Below are 18,574 nucleotides of genomic sequence, written 5' to 3' on the forward strand. Positions count from 1 at the left end.
TGGACATCGCCGCGGCCATTCTGCACGCTGTAGATGAATCCATACCTTCCAGGTAGAGAGCAATGCGTCTGACTTTGCACTGGCAGCCACCTAAAACCAGGCTGGTAGGCCTGTCGCCTTCTTTTCTAGGACCCTCCAGGGCCCAGAAAGCCGACACTCTTCTGTTGAGAAGGAGGCCCAGGCCATTGTAGAGCCTGTACGTCATTGGAGACATTACTTCGCTTGCAGGCGCTTTACACTCCTGGCCGACTAACGCACAGTCTCATTTATGTTTAGCAGCAACCAGCGGGGTAAGATCAAAAATGACAAGATTGCCAGGTGGAGAATCGAACTCTCTACTTTAAACTATGACATTCTATACCGGCCTGGCAAACTCAATGACCCCACTTGACGCCTTTTCCCATGGGACATGCGCCAGTGTACAACTGGATAGGCTGCAGAGACTCCATGAGGAGCTCTGTCACCCAGGGGTCACCAGGTTCACCTACTTTGCAAAGACCCACAACCTGCCCTATGCAGTCGAAGAGATCCGCTCCATGACCCGAGACTGCCCAGTATGTGCTGTCCAAGCCCAACTTCTTCCGACCCGAGAAGACCCACGTCATTAAAGCCACCCAGCCCTTCAAACATCTCAGTGTGGACTTCAAGGGGCCCTTATCATTGACAAACCATAACACCTACATTGTCACAGTGATCGACGAGTACTCCCGCTTCCTGTTCGCTATTCCCTGCCCGGACATGACCACCTCCTCAGTCATAAATGCACTGTACAGCAACTTGACCATTTTTGGGTACACCAGTTACATCCACAGTAACATGGGGTCCTCATAGTGGTTTATGAGTGCAAAGCTGAGGCAGTACCTTATGGAGCACAGTATTGCTTCGAGCAGGACCACTAGCTACAACCCACACGGTAATGGGCAGGTTGAAAGGGAGAATGCCACCGTCTGGAAAGCGATCATCCTTTCCCTCCAGTCTAAAGGCCTCCCCACCACTCACTGGCAGGACGTCTTTCCAAACGCCCTACACTCCATCAGGTCTCTTGTGCACTGCCACCAACGATATCCCACACCAACGTATGTTCTCGTTCCCATGGAAGTTGGAATCAGGAATGACAAAACCGGCATGGCTGGCGGTCCCTGGATCTGTCCTGCTGAAACGTCATGTCCGCTACTCAAAAAATGACCCCCTAGTCCTGGGTAATGCTATTACACACGAACTCGCACTATGCCTACATAGAGTACCTGGACAGGTGGGAGGACACTGTCTCTGTAAGGGACCTGGCCCAAGCCGGGTCTAACATTGTCACGTTCCAACCCCAACATCCATCCAATCCTCCCCTAGGTTACATGCTGGGACAGTGGGACCAGCAGCACCTCATGGACGACGACAGCAGTAGATTGCACAAGCCCACGGCCAACGATGACTGTGGACTAGGTGAAACTGCGTCCACACCTGGTGACCTCAGCGATGATGCTCCGCTAGCTACCCCGATCCCAGCGCCACGATGATCACGTCGGGCAATCAGGCTTCCTGACTGCTACAGCCCATGAACACTGCATGCTACACCCCCCCTTCTTTTTTCTTTTTACTCACCCCGGGGTCCATTCTTAAAGAAGGGGTGAATGTGATAGTATGGGATACTATCACCACTGTATATATTTGTATATATTTACATATAGTAGTAGTGATTGGCTGAGAGCCGTAGCCACACCTACTGAGAGGTCATAAAGGGCTGCTCCTAACCAGACCCAGGTCAGTCTGGACTGGTCGACCTCAATGTACTACGCTCCAGTCTTTTGTTAATAAAAGCCTTGGCTTGAGTCAACATGTCTGAGTCATGCGATGCACTACATTCAGATACTGGGATCGTTGTCTGAAGAGGGCTCGCAAAAATCAGTGAAGACTCTGATCACCCACAATATCTTTCAGCTTCTCCTTTTGGGAAAAATCTACAAGTGTATCAGAGCCCGCACCACCAGGCTGAGGAACAGCTTCTTCCCACAGGCAGTGAGACTCCTGAACGACTGAATGAACTATTAATACAAATCATCCAAGACTTTACCATTTATCATACAATATTTATTTTTATATATACATAATGCATATATATCATTTATCTGTACGTGTATTATATCTGGATATGTTTTGCATGTTTTTACACCGAGGACTGGAGAATGCTGCTTTGTCGAGTTGTCATTGAACAAATCAGATGATGATAAACCTGAACTAGAACTAGATTCTCAGTCAAGAATAAAGGTTTCAAATTTTGGGGCAAAAATTGCTTCAATGGCTGCTCAGTTGACAAAACAGAGAAATTATGTGCAAAGTCAACTAGCATCCTTGAGTTGAAAGGATCAATCAAGTTTTCAGGTCTGAACCCTTTCTCAAGACTCAAGTGGTAGTTTAAAAGGTAAGGCAGTTAATTAAAAAAAAACCCTTGATATTTTAGGAAGAGTAATTATGTGTGGTTTGACATATATGGCTGAAAATTACATTCAGTTCAATCTGCAGTCACGTCCTTTGACTAACCCAGCTTTAAATAGCTATAAATAAACAATAAATAAAAAGATTAGACTTGAGGAAGATATGACACCATGGAATCTGAAATGAAAACAATACGTGGAAATATTCAGCATGTCAGGCAGTATCTGGGGAGAGAAAAATCGGAGGATGTTTTAAGCTGCTAACTTATCAGCAAAGCTTTTGAAAATTTTGACATAATCAAGTTTTAAGGTACAAGAAAAAAGGGATGGTAGAAATGAAAAGATGTAAGGGTTGTTTCCTTGTGAGAAATACAAGAAAAAAAGTACTGAGTCAAAAAGATTGACAAAGGAAGAAAGACTCAGTCTTGAAGAGGTAGAACTTGGAAAAGCAAAACACTAAGTAAAAAGCAGAAAATCCTGGAAGTAAAATATTAAAATACTGGAAGTTGCTGGAAATGCTCAGTTTCTGAACTCAATGCTGAAAATAGGAAGCTGCAATATGCCTAGTCAAAATCTCAGCAGACTCTCTTTTCCTTAAGCCTTCCTGAGATTTTATTGCAATAATGTAGGAGGCAAAAGACACAGAGTGACAGTGGAACATAGAATTAAAATGACAGATCTGAACCTTTGGTTGGAAAGTGATCTCTCCACTGCAGAGCAATCTCAAGCTGCAATAAGAGGATATACTGAAAACAATACAACCTCTACCTTATCTGGAATGTGTTCTAAAGGGGCCTGAATGGAAGTGATCATCACTCCTTGTGCCATGGGAAGGAGGATTGATATTTTGGTGGAAATAGGAATCAGCTATGCAATGGTTCTCAACCTTTTTCTTTCCACTCACATACGATTTTAAGTAATCCCTATGCCATCGGTGCTCTGTGATTAATATGGAACTGCTTAAAGTGGGATGCGAGTGGGAAGGGAAAATTGAGAATCATTGCTCTAGACCCAATTGTTACAGAAATATTTTGCTTGAGAAAAAATTGTTATTGCCCTATTTCCTTTGGAGATATGAAACTGTGCTCATAATTAGTAATTATGTACAATTAAAACAGTGGTTTTCAAACTTTTTCTTTCCACCCACATACCACCTTAAGCAATCCCTTACTAATCACAAAGCATCTACGGCATAGGGAATACAAAGTGGAATGTGAGTGGAAAGAAAAAGGTTGAGAACCACTATTCTAAAGTATTCCTGAAGGAATGATTTCTTTGGAAGATGGAAGGAGAGAAGGGATTAAGTGTTTTTAGAGGGCATCATGGGGAGGATCTTTGTTAAATTTAGATATTCAGTTTCCTTGTACTATCTCAGATCACAATTCTGCTTGACCCTTTTCAACCTCCTCCATGCTGTGTTTCTTTCTATAATTGTTTTATCATCACTTTCTCTCTCTGCTTGAATCACAGGAAATTTAATTTATACCAAAGATAATTAGTTCAAAATTCTGTGATTTATTTCACAGTTGTACTAACCGATTAAAATGGATTCACCAGAGGCAAAAAGAAAGTCGCTTTGATACCCAGATAAGCTATTTGAGTTAGCAACCACTCCCTTGGAAAGTAAATGACTTTGACATTGAGCAGATACCCCTTGAGCAAATGAGATGAAGAGTCAGCTGTCTACCCTTCATCATTCCCTTCCTTTGTCCACCAGGGCAGGTTCCGACAGGGTCTATTCCTACATTCACTCCCTCTCAAATGTTTTCCCTGAGACACTTTTCATTGATCTGTACACCCAACTTCTTTCCATGAAAATCTAAGAACACGGTCAGTCAATCCATCACACCACTTTAGAGTACAATTTCAAAAAAAACTGCAGCTGAAACTAAACTTGGGTTTGCATTTACGTGAACATATGAATTAGAACCAGAAGTTGGCAATTTGATCTCTCAAAATTGATCTGCTACTTAAAATCTGATTGTCATCTCAACTCTGCAATCCAATAAACCTGCAATAACATTTCACCACTTTGCTATCTAAACTTTTATTCCATCTCTGCCCTAAAATATTTAAAAACCCTGTCTTCATTTTCCTGTTAAACTGTCTTTTTAACATCAAAGTTAGACATGATTCTACAGCTTCTCTAACATTTTCTTCCAGATAAGCCCTAATCTATAAGGGGATAAAGTTGCCCTTTGGGACCCTTTAATTCTCTCCCCTTTCATATTAAATCTATGTCTTCTGGTTCCAGAATCATTTATCCTGTTAAAATAAAATACTATGAGCATTAACTTTATCCATTCTCCTCATGATCACCATTCAGCTTCTTATCCTCCAGTGAATTAAGAACTAGCTTTTCCAGCCTTTTTCTCTCTACAACTCATGCCCTCAAATCCATGTAACATCCTGGTAAATTTCCAACTCAATGACACCCTTTGTAGAGCTGGATGACGAACTGGTCACAGTGTGGACTAAACAAAGATTTATACAACTAAAACAATAAGATCCTAACTTTTGTATTCAATGCTCTGCTCAAGGAAAGCAAGCATGCCCAATGCATTCTTTATTATCCTGTCCACCCAAGTCATCACGTTCCGGGAATAACACCCTCTAACTACAAGGATGTCTCTCTTCAGCAACACCCTCCATGACCATCATTTACAGTGCAAGGCCTGCCTTGGTCTGACTTTCTAAAATGCAACAGTTCAAATTATCCAAGCTAAATTCCATTTGCTAGTCTGTGACACCTTCAGATATGCTTCTTCACTGACTATTGTACCACCAATTTTGGTGTAATCTGGAAGTTTTTGACCATATTAACTGCATTATCATCCAAATCATTAAAAAGATAATAAACAACATTGGATTCAGCACAGTCATCTGAGACACACCTCTGGTCACAGAACATCATTCAGAAACTAAATCATCCATTACTACACTACGACTTCTACTCCAAGCAAGTTTCAAATCCAATCAGTCAGCTCACCTTGGGAGTCCACATGAACCAACCTTCCAGACCATCTTACCATAAGGGATTTGCTAACATGCAATAATGACTATGTCCATCGCAGTGTCCACATCAACCCTCTTTATCGCCTCTTCTAAAAGGTCTATCAGATTTGCGATACACCATTTCCCATGCAAAAAAACCATGTTAACTACCTCTATTCAATCTTTGCCTCTCCAAATGCTGGGAGATTCAGTCCCTCAGTATGCACTCCAATAACATTTCCCCTTTTGATGTTTAGCTCACTGGCCTATACTTACAAAGAATCATAGAATACTACACCACAGAAGCAGGCCCTTTGGCCCAGTGACCCAATGCTGAATTTTTATTTTTTTTTTCCACACCATAAATCACATTAGCCATGATACACACTTTTTCTTTTTCACACATATACTTTTTTTTTAAATTCTGCCTGGTCCCATCGACCTGCCTCCTGACTTGTCCCCTTACTTAACCTATCTGTATTTCTTTTAAACCACCTTTTGGCATCTTCAAAATTGATTTTGTACTGATCCTTGTGGCAATTTAACAAGCATACCTTCACTGTTTTTCTCTAAAGGTCAGTTCTGCAATTTGCGACCTAGCAATAATCCCTGCAGCACATCGTTTGGTTTATCACGACAGCTAGAACATAAAACATAGTACAGTCCAGCTCAAGAACAGGCTCCTCGCCCTTTGACGTCTGCACTGAACGTGATGCCATTCTTAAAGAAAATGACCTGACTGACCGTTTCCTCTCAAAGAAAATGACTCGACCAACTCCTTCCTCTCAGTTAGCAACCAATTTTCTATGCATGCCAGCATGTTATTTTTATTTTGCATCGCAAGCTTTTATTTTCTGCTACAAACTTTGAAACAAAATCTTGACTGTACATCTGGTATTACATATTAAATAAAGTCAGATAGGCTTGAGGAACCTTCCAGTCAAGCAACATCTGTGAAAAGATAAGCCAGTTAATGTTTCAATTCAGCTCCCGTTCATCAGAACCAAGGAAATCGGCTTTTCATTTCCGATGAAGAGAATTTGACCATTAACATGGGCTTCTCCTTCCACAGATGCAGTTGGACTGATTGGGTTCTTCTGGCATTTTTGATTTTGGTTCAGTTTTCAACATTTCTGGTTATACTTGTTGTCCACCACATCACATAATTTCTAAAAGTGATATATTCACTGATTCTCTTTCATCCACAACACCAGCTAAATCTTAAAAATACCTCCTGAAAATAGATTTTTTTTTAAAATAAACTATGCTTCAGTGAAGAACTGACAGAGGATATTGAATGTCTTCATCAGATGGGAATTAGAACCAGAAGTTGGCAATTTGATCTCTCAAAATTGATCTGCTACTTAAAATCTGATTGTCATCTCAACTCTGCAATCCAATAAACCTGCAATAACATTTCACCACTTTGCTATCTAAACTTTTATTCCATCTCTGCCCTAAAATATTTAAAAGCCCTGTCTTCATTTCCCAGATGAGATTTAACAATGCGATATGAGATATGATGGATTCTGGCATGAATTATGAGGAAAGTTAACATATCACTAGAAAATGTAGGAATGGAGAGACGAGGTATGCACAAATCCTAAAACATCATAATGGTAAAGTAACATATCTGGGACTTTAGACCTTGCTCACAAAGTCATGAAACACAAAAGGAAGGAAGGTGATGATTCTCCAACATATCGCACAGATTTGGCTATAACTAGTGCACTGCACTCAGTGTTGGGCTTTAGGAGGGGAAGAACTGAACTTTGAAAATATTTAACAGAATGGCCTCAGGGATACAAGTATAATTAAATGGAGAATTGGCACTCAGGACAGGGAGAACTGGAAGTGTTTACAACTGTGATGATTTGAATTAGAAACTTCTTTCCTTTATAGAAATAGGGATCAGTGATAGGTGAGAGGGAAACCCGTTTCACACAACATGTAATAATGTTCTAGAATTTACTGCCTTACAAGGTGTTTTTGCTGTCATTCAGAATTTGCATGCATGGAACACCAGACCATGCCACATTGTTCACAATTCCTGTTCAGTTATCCAAGTGCTTTAATAATTTAAAATATTTTAAGTGTATAATTAATCTTTAATAATATCGAACATTCTTTATGTCAGTAACATTAAATTTAGCAGACATCTTTGAAAGCCAGTTAAGTCCAGGAGTACAGATTAGTCAGCTGTCATGCACATTCCTACAGATGGGGCTTATTTCCTGCCAGAAGGCCTTGCCACACACAAGTCTCCGCTAATGAACTGAAATCATAATTGTGGTCGAGACAGCTCATCATTCCCAAAAAAGTTCATTTCAATAACTTTCAATTTGAAAACTGTAAGCTCCAGAAGCAGTTCCAAAGTACTTTGGGGTAAGTCAGACTATTATGCCATTGGAATACTTGAACATCTGATTAACTCAGAGATCCAAATCACTTCCTAACATGCTTTCAGTGGATTCCTTCCTCTAAACAGACTACACACCCATAAAAGAAAACTGTTTTAATCTACTTTAAAAATTGTTGCATTAAATATAATAGAATATTGCTATGAAATAAAGTATTCAACATCAAAGGGCCAAAGAACAGACTGAGGACTGAAGAAAAACGGTAGCTCGAAGAGACCTTCCACATCACACAATTCACAATAGTGAATGTACCTTCAATATTACATTGGATACCCTAAAACAGGTCTCATGGTCCAACAGCAAGCTAGATACAAAACTGTCCGAGCTCATTTGGACTGGTGATGTTCAAGACAAGCTTAAAACAAATCCCTGTACCCTTTACTTGTTTGCATCTGCGCAAACTGTAAATTTGAGATGGCTGGCCAGCATGATCATTGAACATGCAAATATCAAAGTGCACCAAGACATTGGGATTTCAGTGCATTGAAATGGCATTCTCAGGGATATTATGCAATGAATCAGTAGAGAAGCTTCATCAGTCTTTAACTGGATGATGACATCATGTGATGATACAAAGTAATTCTACAATGATACCTCTCACCAATAAAACATTGGGCTGCAGTGGTGTCATGCAAGACACTGAAGTTAGAAACTTAAACAATTGTGCCTTCTCTATCTGCTTGAGGGGAAATTGAACCACCTTGGTGAATGATCAGGCAACTGTTCTGGATGGACTACAATAAAGTCACATTGGACACTAATTGGTGTGAAAAGACATACAATTATTTCATGCTTATTTCTGATGATATGTAGTTTTTTTTTGTTCTGGCATTTAGGATAGATCAGTTAATTAGAAGTGATTTTCTAACCTCTTATTCCTCATTAGTAATAACTGGTTCTACTTAATCAATGAGATTCATCATTAAATAAACTGTTTTCACAGACTTGATGAATAATGAACAAAAAGGAGTAAAAACTGACCTTTCTTTGTTCCATTTGTGAAGTTATGATCACCAAAAACTTTAAATGTGAATGACTATTGACAGCCTATCAATGAGATCATCAATTTTGATGATTCAAAAACATGCCGTTTAAATAATGAATAGTTTACTAAGGTGGTTGTAGTTTACTTCTAGTTCTTTTGAGATGCAAGATCAAAAGTCAAGTACATTCTGTAAAGGAGGAAATAGTGAAAACTAAAATGTACTCCAACAGGCTGAGATCAGCTGGAAAAATCCAGATTGGAAGGTTTTTCTGTCCCATGAATGAGAAGCTAAGCTACATGAAAGCAAAGCATTTTTTATTTATTTAGACATACAGCACAGTAACGAGCCATTTTGGCTCACGTGTCTCTGCAGCTCAGTTTACACCCCATAAACCTACACCCTTGCAACTTTTTGAAGGGTGGGAGGAAACCACAGCCACTGGAGAAAACCCACACAGACAAATCAAAAACATACAAACTCCTTAAAGACAGCATGAGATTCGAACATCGGTCTGATCGCTGGCATTGTGCTAACCACTTCGCCATCTGTGCCACCCTTTAAGTAAATTTGAGGCAAATCACTGCATCTGAGAGACAGTTGATTGATTGCCTAGTTAAGATCAAGAACTATTGGGAACAGGAGTTGAATATTTCATTCTCTGATCAGGTTTGGGACTCTTTGTAATCTGATTATACTTCTTCCCTTTGTGCACAGCATTGCTTATTGCAATTTATAGTAGTACATAGGTCTAAAATTATCTTGCTTTTATTCAGATATAAATCTTCTATGTGACAAATGTAAAATTGCTGAGGCTTCTTGAATTCACATGTTCTGGACTTGCCAGAGTCTAGAAAAATGTGGAAAGACATCTTTCAAATTTTATCTGTGATTCTCAAGGTCAAATTACAACCTTGGCCTTTAATTTCTTTATTCAGATCATTTCAAGAAGATGACGTTTTACTGACTCCAACTCAAATCCAAATTTCATCTTTTACTTAATTGAAAGCCATATGTGCAATTTTGATTAAAGACATTACTCCCCCTACACATGCACAATGGTTAAACGATATCATGTCTTATCCAAGTCCAGAAAAATATAAAAAATGTAAGTATTAACTTCCAAAAGATTTATCATAACCTAAAGCATCAGCATCTTAGATGTTCTGATGCCGTGCTGTCTGGTTCCAGGTTGGTGTGGCTTGATTCCCAAGTTTCTTTTCTTAACCTTTAGTTGTCAAGACTTTCTTTTTTGTTTGGAATTTTATTTTTTTTTATTTCTTTTGATTTTGATAATAATAGATAACTGTTTTGTTCAACTGTGAATAATGTAAACTTAGATAAAATTATTATAGAAGAGAAGGAAAATGATTGGGCTCTGTGCTTTGATTTTCTTATTATGACAATATTGCATATATTTTTTCTTTTTAAAAATCTTATAGCTCATTGTATAATTGTACTGTTCAAGTGTTTATACTGTAAGACACCAATAAAAATATTTTTAAAAGATTGATTACCTAATGACCATCCTGACAATGCTTCTTTCCCTCAGACCTTCAGAAACCTTTTCCTGCTTCCTTGAACTGACAACCATACAATTCCCAACACCTTTCTGCCCATCTGAACTTGTTCAGATATTGATCAAACTTTCCTTTAACTCAGCCCAATTCGTTCAAACAATAGGTATGCTATTGAGAAGCACATTGACCCTTGCTGTGTATGTGTTTCCTGGAATATATGGAATGTTTCAGTCTTACTCAGTTACCTTGCTCACATTTGTTTCAGGTTCAAGTATGATTGTGTCAACAGTAAGTGCAGTCCCAGCCTTCTCCGACACATTTCACCAATTAGGTTTCCAATTGCCACTCAATGTTCAACCTCATACAGAGCAGCTCTTCCTCAATTTCTTCATCTCCATTTCTGCAGGAAAGCAGATGATAATATGCCAACTAAATACACCCTCCCACATCTTTCAGGGCTCCTTTCCACCATCTCTATTCGAGCTTGTAGCAGCCAGACACAGCTAACAGTCGTCGAACCAGATAATCGGGTTGACAGCACACGGGATGAAACACCCGCTGCCATAGGCCGCAGGAATAGCAGTCGAATCAACCAATCACCACCAGTAGATTGCAGGGGGTTGAATCTGGGCCCGCGCATCTGGGACAGCCAATCAGCAGCCAACCTCGCTCAAGCCACACTCCAGTGGTGACATGACTGGCTGCCTATAAAAGGCAAAGCTGCAGCCCAGTTAAGTCAGTGTCATTTATACTTCCTTGGTGTGTGAGTCCTCTTTCAACCTCAAGCTAGAACCCATTATAACTCAAGATATAACTATAGTGGCCCTGCTACAAGCTATCTCAGTGATTCCATTTTCCACACAATTCATCCAGTAGAAAATCATTTCCTATTACTTCATTTGAGGATTCACTTCATTATGGTTGACGGAGCCTTCAAGTAAGCCCCATCCATTTCCTCCACACCTTCTCCATCTCAATTCCTGCACAATTGTGTTCCACAATTTCCACCACTCCATATTCATCATTCACTTTATCACTTCTCCAATCGCCAGCATCATGACAACACATCAACCCCTTCCCTTTCAGAATTCCAAACAGCCTGTTGAACCCACATCACCGCAGTCCACTCACACACACCTCAGCTCCCTCCCCAAAGCTCCATTTTTTTTGAGGATTTGTGCTTTCATTTCCTTCAATGGCTGAAGAATTTCTTCTTGATGAAGCAGCATTGCATTTACATCTTTCCCCCACCACCCCCCCCCCCCCAATTGAGTGGATTTAACTCACTGTTCATAATACTTTCTTCGGCTTTGTAGAACACCCTTGTTCAATCTGAAAGCATAACTCCAAATTTCTGGTCATGTGCTATTTATATTCTCTGCCTCACTCCTACTCTAATTTCCCCATCTTCAACCATGAATACTGTTCAAATTCTCAGATGAAGCTCTTAAGGAATAATACAAAATCTCTTACAAATGTCAAATTCAAATTTATGTTCAATGTTACATGTAGATTCCATGCAGCATCTGGCTTGACCAGTAAGCAACTAATCAGTCCTCCAGTAATGTGTGCATGTGTTCGAGTGCGCTTGAATGCATGTTTATATGTGTGTGAGCTGTGAATACATGCACCTGTGTATATGTATGGAGGTTTAATTTGAGCATTTATACAAATACTTGGATGTATACATGAACATACAACTGAAGTATACATTTCTGTTATGCTTTCAGAATGCTTTGCATACATGTAGAGGAGGGTGATACATTGTGCTTCCATGTGTATGTTTGCATTTCTTCAAGGAAAATATTAAAATTATTTTACTCTGCAGTGATGGTTCTGGAATAACAAGATAATTTAATCCTGGTATCTCATGCATTCTGATTCAAGTCATTCCACTAGTGGTTGTTGCGACTCCAATGGGTTTCGTCCCAAATTCCAAAATACACTCCATAAACCTTTCCTTCTTTGTTGCTCCCGAATTGCACCCATAGACAAAATGTAAGGCAGCATGCTGTACAGGTAACATAAGTTGATACAAATTCATTTTCATTAATGCATACATCCTATGGTCCAATGTATTGGTTATAACTAACTCTTCAGTATTTGCAATTCTGTTAAGCTATAAAATATGGCTTAACATGCAAAATTACAAAAATGAACCATTACTTTCATGCACTACTTTCCAGTTAATTAACCTTCACATTTTAATGGCCGAGGTTTTGATCTCCCTGTTCATCTCTGAAACCTGCTGAAATCAGCGAGCAAGAATGACATTCATTTATTTCACTTGAAAGAAAAAATTATAACCTTGCAATTTATTGTTTTCAATCCTTACCTTTGAAAAAGCAGTCCTCGCTGTGGACAATTGAAATTTTTTGCTTCTTCAGGCAGGCTGCACGATGAAGTTCACAGTGATTTTCATAAAGTTCGCCATCGGAACCGCACACAGGCTTATAATTTGGCTTGCAGCGCTCCATGCATGCACAGTCTGCTTGACCCGTCTCCTTGTTCACGATGCAGTGCCTGCCAAGCCCACAGTACTTGTTCTCACAGGGTCCAAAATGGCCATCCTGTCCATAGTAAGCTGAAAAACAAGAACCAGATGTTTCATTTTCTTTGGGGGTTTTGATTCAACATCACCGAGTTTTATCTGCTGTAACCAGTTAACAAACTTGCATAATTATGTTCTTGCGTAAATTTATTTCAACCCGAAAGAAATTACCATTGGTTCCTTTTTTTTTTAAATGAGATAACAATATTATGATATATTTCTGCAAATTGCAGCTTTTTTATTGAAGGTCAAAGCCAAAGGTATGAGGGGAGAGATTCATCTTCAGTTGCTGGCAGCTAAATGGACCGTCAGTACCAGTGACCAGATGGCCTCAGCTCCACAACATTTGATTGCATTATCGTCAAAGTGACTTCATGAGCAAAGCCCAAAAGACATTTGGTGGTTGTGATCTATGATGAATTTCTCCCCTGAGAAGTTGAAGAGACTCCATGCTGTCGTTGTGGCTCCAGAAAGCAGCAGTTTTCAATGAGGCTGATGTTGATACTTGGTTGTTGCACACATCATTTCTCTCATTTAGGTAAGAGAATTGTTTTTCAATTTTCTTTTGGCATGGTGAGGTTGGTCATTCAGCTTATTGAGTCCATAAACACCAGTCATCCCCATTCCCCAACTCATTTCCCTGTAAACTACAGTAGTGGTTCTTGCATGTCCACAAACTCCTCCATCCCCCATCTCTCCTCTGATTTTTTTTACCACCCACTTCTAACTGGATTAATTTAGAGTTTCAATCTACCTTCTGCCATGTCTGAGATTTGACTGGAAACAGGATCATCCCAGTGATCTCCACATGGTCACAAGGAAAATGTACAAATGCCACAGTGTGGGAGCAGCACTTACAGCTGCTGAACACCCTGGTGAAAGCAGTTTGTGGCTGACACCACCACCCCACACCTCTGCATCTCTTCCAGCTGTTTATCCTGCTGTTGTATGTGTCTTCTCACACCACAAACATGTCATACTGCAAGGGGTGTACCACTGAGGGGAATGAATATTGCTAGTAGAATTCTTGAAGACAATGTGAATTGCAACATGGAACTATTGGTTTTCTCTCTGTATCCATTTGGATACATCAAAGTAGAAATAAAACTCACCAAAACAGATACCAAGAAATCAAAATTTTACACCAAAACAATTGTGCAAATGAATTCTATAAGCCAGGGCTTCCCAAACTTTTTGTTCACAGAAACCTTCAAGGGAGCCCTTGGAAATAGAGAAACCCCATAGTTACGAAACGGAAGCAGAATGGCTTGAAGGGTTAAAAAAAAAAACCAGGATGTTTAAAATTAATGAAAAAAGGTTAGTTGTGAATTGTGCATCCTCCGAGAAAACTTAGTTGCCAAGAAAATTTCCCCTGTTCAACAGGAGATACTGCATTCTGTGATCAAGTGTATCAATGCCATGAAAGCTGATGGCCAATGTGAATTTCTTTTTAAGCAGTTTTGTGTCGATAATAATGCAGAACATGTGAGATTATTGCTTCACACTGAAGTAAGGTGGTTGTCAAAGGGAAACTGCTTCAAAAAGGTTTATGGAACTGTTTGATCTCCTCAGCGAGTTTTTGACATGCCTGAAGTGAAGCTCTTGCTAACAACAGATGCCAAAGCTTATGTGAGTTACTTGATGAACATTTTTTGAGAAACAAGTACATTGAACAAGCAACTCCAAGTAGTAAAAATAATGCAAAAACAAAGATATTTGGATTCATGACACTTCTAGAATTTTGCTATAAATTTCTGCAATAAATTTCAGTCAGTTCTATTGGTTGAATAAGTGTGAGGTAACTAATGCTGCTACAAATGTCATTATTGACCATTTGGTTACTGACTTCATTAATAGATTTTGTGATTTTCCCTCTTGGTTAACTCACCCATTGGTGGTGGACTTGTCTGAAGTTCCAGCGCAATACCAAAAAGAGTTATCGAAGTTGCAACATAATGAATCTTTGAAAACTCTTTTCAAAGTGAAAGAAACCATGATGTGGCTGTCTAATGAGATTGAAAAGAAATACCCAAACTCGACTACATTAGCAAGGGAACTATTGATACATGTTCCATCATCTTAAGTAGAATCTGGCTTCTAATTAGTGATTTGTTACAAGAGAAAGCGACTGGAAATTACAAAAAGTGGAGATTTAAAGTTGAAACTAACAAAATTAGTCCCTCGAATCAAAATAATCTAGAGCCAGCGTCAGGGGGAAGGTTTCCGCTGAAGTGATGAGAATTGTTGAATGTGTGTTTGAGAAGGTTGACGTATTGAAGAAGTATTTGAATACAAAATGTGTTTCAGTGTATTCTTGACCTTAGTTGCATTAGAATACACTTCCAGAAATGAGGTAATTAAAATTTCTTAAATACACAACTTTTTTTCTGCTTATAATGGGCTGTACAATTTTTTGAAAAATTAAATTGTGCCTAGGGCAAAAAAAAGGTTGAGATCCACTGCTCTATTCCCTGCATGTTCATGTTTCTATCCAGAAGACTTTTTGCTACTTTTGTATCTTTGACACCATAATGCAACAAAGTTCAATTGATGTAATTTTCATGGTTTTGTATTTATCCTACAGTTGTTCCTCATGGAATGACCATCAATATACCTCAATGACTTAGTTTTAACACTATTTATGTTTTCCTCTTTTTGCCATATTCCTCAAAATATAATTGTAATTTTCAATATCTATCCTGACAAAGCCATTTATCATTCAAGAGACTTCAAATGAACAACTCCTTGACAAAATAAACAATGAAATATCAGCCAGGTTTATACAGTCTTCCATTCATGTTAATCCTCAAGGATCCTGTAAAATTCTGTTAACCCTGCTCATGACCTTGTCCACACTCCATACATCTTCCCTGAACCACATGCTTATAACTATCATTTGCTATGAAACTGCATGCAAAAGGAAACCCACTGAAATGTATAAACACTGACAATGGTGTGTTTTATAAGTTTCCTTGGAGCTCATTAAATTACAAAATGATTACATGAATTACTCAATTTTCTGTTCAATGGTGAGCAGTTAGACAAATCTCATCTTTGATATGAAAATTAAGTTGGACCTTCCGAAATAAGAGCTACAAATGTACATCAAATTTCTAAGAATTATGAATCAGAATCAAATTATTACTATTAATTATGAATTCATTTGATGAATCTAATATTCTGCATGTATGGGAATGTCTAAACAAAATTTGAGGATCCACATGTTCTGATCTACCAATCAAGAATAAATCATTAATGACACTCAGAATATGACCATATTGATGCACAGACATACATGAGCTTTCTGCTTACTTCAACATGTGCAACTTAAAGTACATTTCCATCCTCTATTTTGTGTAGTGACCAAGCCACTTTTTTGGACATTGTCAGTGCCGCAGAATGCAATTAGTTCAAGGCTCAGAAACTCATTTTTGGCTATTAATTTCTGAGTCTACTACAATTAATGACCATCTGCCTGTTCAGATTTTTGATCTGAGAAAGCCAATAACCATTCCATTGAAAAGGTGATAGTTTTGAGCAGATATTTCATCACATCTCGACAGAACATCCATAAGATATGGTGAAGAATCACTGCTGGCAAAGCGGAAATCCTAAGATGATAAAAGGACATTAGTAGGTCTCTGTTGGGAATGTCAAACTCTATTGGAATCTGTGGAGATGTGGTAAGAAGAGCATCAACATTTTTCAATGGTAAGGCAAATTTATGTCTCAAACCATTAATAACAAACAGCTGAAAAATATAAATATGCTTTATAACAGTATTAAGACCAAAAATTAAAGACATATTGAAATTAAAGTCTGTGGTATCTCACTAACTTTGCCTAATTGTGCATGCAGTTCTGGAGCCTGAAAACTTTCTTACAAGATACTTTCAACAGTTCTGCAGCTGATCCCATTGCTCATGAACACAGATACTGTCCCATTCTAATCTGCAGCAGTGGTGGTGGTGCTATGGTCTCGCGCAATGACCTCTACCTTGCTGATGACAGCTCTAAAAACACCTCCAACCTGCCCCTTCCATAGGACCCCACCACTACTCAACAAGCCACTGCCTCAACACCATCTCCAACCTCATCACCTCTCTCCCACGGCCTCCAACATTTTTTTTGGAATATTTTATTTAATCAATATATACAAGATCATAATAAAGAAACAAAAATAAGTCACCATAATACAATGTTAACAAATATATGCTGAAAATATTTTAAAAACTAACTAAACAATTAAAAAACCCTAAATCCTCCCTTCCCCCCAAAAAACCTAATCTAATCCCATAACTAAGATACATAATATCATTACTGCATAATAATTATTTTGGATTGTATCAGATGACACTGAAGGATCCAAAAAATATCATAAAATTGTTATTTTTCAGGGAAAACTTAACTGGTTAGGAGAATTTTTTAAAAATTATAATTTTAACCTCATCATTCTAGCATACAGGCTAGAAATTATTAGAAACAAGGAAATGTACCCATCAAATTGTAAGTAATTTGTTTTTCTAAAGGAATACACGGCTTCCAACATTCTTGTCTCCCATCCTTGCACTGGCCGTTTCTACCTTTTAACCAAGATACACAAACCCAACCATCCAGGTAGACCCATTGTTTCTGCTTGCTCTTGTCCCACCAAACGAGCTTCATCTTACCTTGACACTATCTTTTCTCCCCCGGTCCCCACCTACATCCGCGACACTTCACATGCCCTGCATCACATTCCTAAACTGGATTGCCTAATTTTCACAATGGATGTCCAATCTCTTTATACCAGTCACCCTCCTTTGCCTGGTAGAACTCATCTCCCGCTAAACAACTTCTCATTTGAACATCCATAACATCATCTCATTTTCTCCAAATCAAAGGAGTAGCCATGGATACCTGCATGTGTCCCAACTACATCTACCTGTTTGTAGGCTTTATGGAGCAATCCATGCTGCAAATCTACACCGGCAATGCCCCCAACTCTTCCTCCATTATATTCACAACTACATCAGGGCTGCCTCATGCACCCATAATGAATTCATGAACTTCATTCAATTTGTGGCCAACTTCCACTCCGATCTCAAACTCACCTGGTCCATCTTCAACAACATTCTCCCCTTCCTGGATCTCCCTGTCTCCATCCCAAGAGACAAGCTTTCCACTAAAATACTACAAACCCACCAATTCCCACAACTACATCTACAATTCCTCACACCCATCCCCCTGCAAGGATTCCCTCCCTTTCTCAATTTCTCCATCTCTGCTGCATTTGTTCCCAAGATAAGGTCTTACAGTCCAGTGCAGGGAACTGGATTCAATGGTAGGGTGTCATGCTGATGGCTGGCCCCACTTCTGCCCCCATCTGCTCACTTGTAACCCTGGTTTCCTGCCTATACCTAGAACCCCTCTGAAGACTCCTGTGAGACCCTACCCTTAGTTATAAGCTAATAAAAGCATTTGTACTCACTCCAATCATGAGAACTTTTATTCAGCTACAAGTTTATTAGCTTATTCCCTAATGATGGAACTGCTACTCAAACCTGGTATGCTACTGATAGACCCTCTGTCCCCCGACACAACTAAGGATTTCACATACTGGCTAGACTGCTTCCAGGCCTACATGAATGTGACCAGAGAAGTCTTCCACACCGATGAACTCAGGAGGTCTGCACACGTTT

At 39.1% G+C, this 18,574-nt stretch overlaps 1 protein-coding gene across 5 annotated transcripts in view; it reads right to left on the reverse strand.

The window, feature by feature from the left end:
• fstl5 (follistatin-like 5) overlaps window positions 1-18,574 on the reverse strand; it is an 810,780-nt gene that overhangs the window by 615,831 nt on the left and 176,375 nt on the right. For all 5 annotated transcript variants that reach the window (XM_069926256.1, XM_069926258.1, XM_069926260.1 and 2 more), the window contains one exon: window positions 12,679-12,927. In XM_069926256.1, coding sequence (XP_069782357.1) covers window positions 12,679-12,927 — 249 coding nt within the window. The remainder of the gene's footprint in view (window positions 1-12,678; window positions 12,928-18,574) is intronic.

Source organism: Narcine bancroftii, chromosome 3 (assembly GCF_036971445.1).
Source record: "Narcine bancroftii isolate sNarBan1 chromosome 3, sNarBan1.hap1, whole genome shotgun sequence".
Taxonomy (NCBI): domain Eukaryota; kingdom Metazoa; phylum Chordata; class Chondrichthyes; order Torpediniformes; family Narcinidae; genus Narcine; species Narcine bancroftii.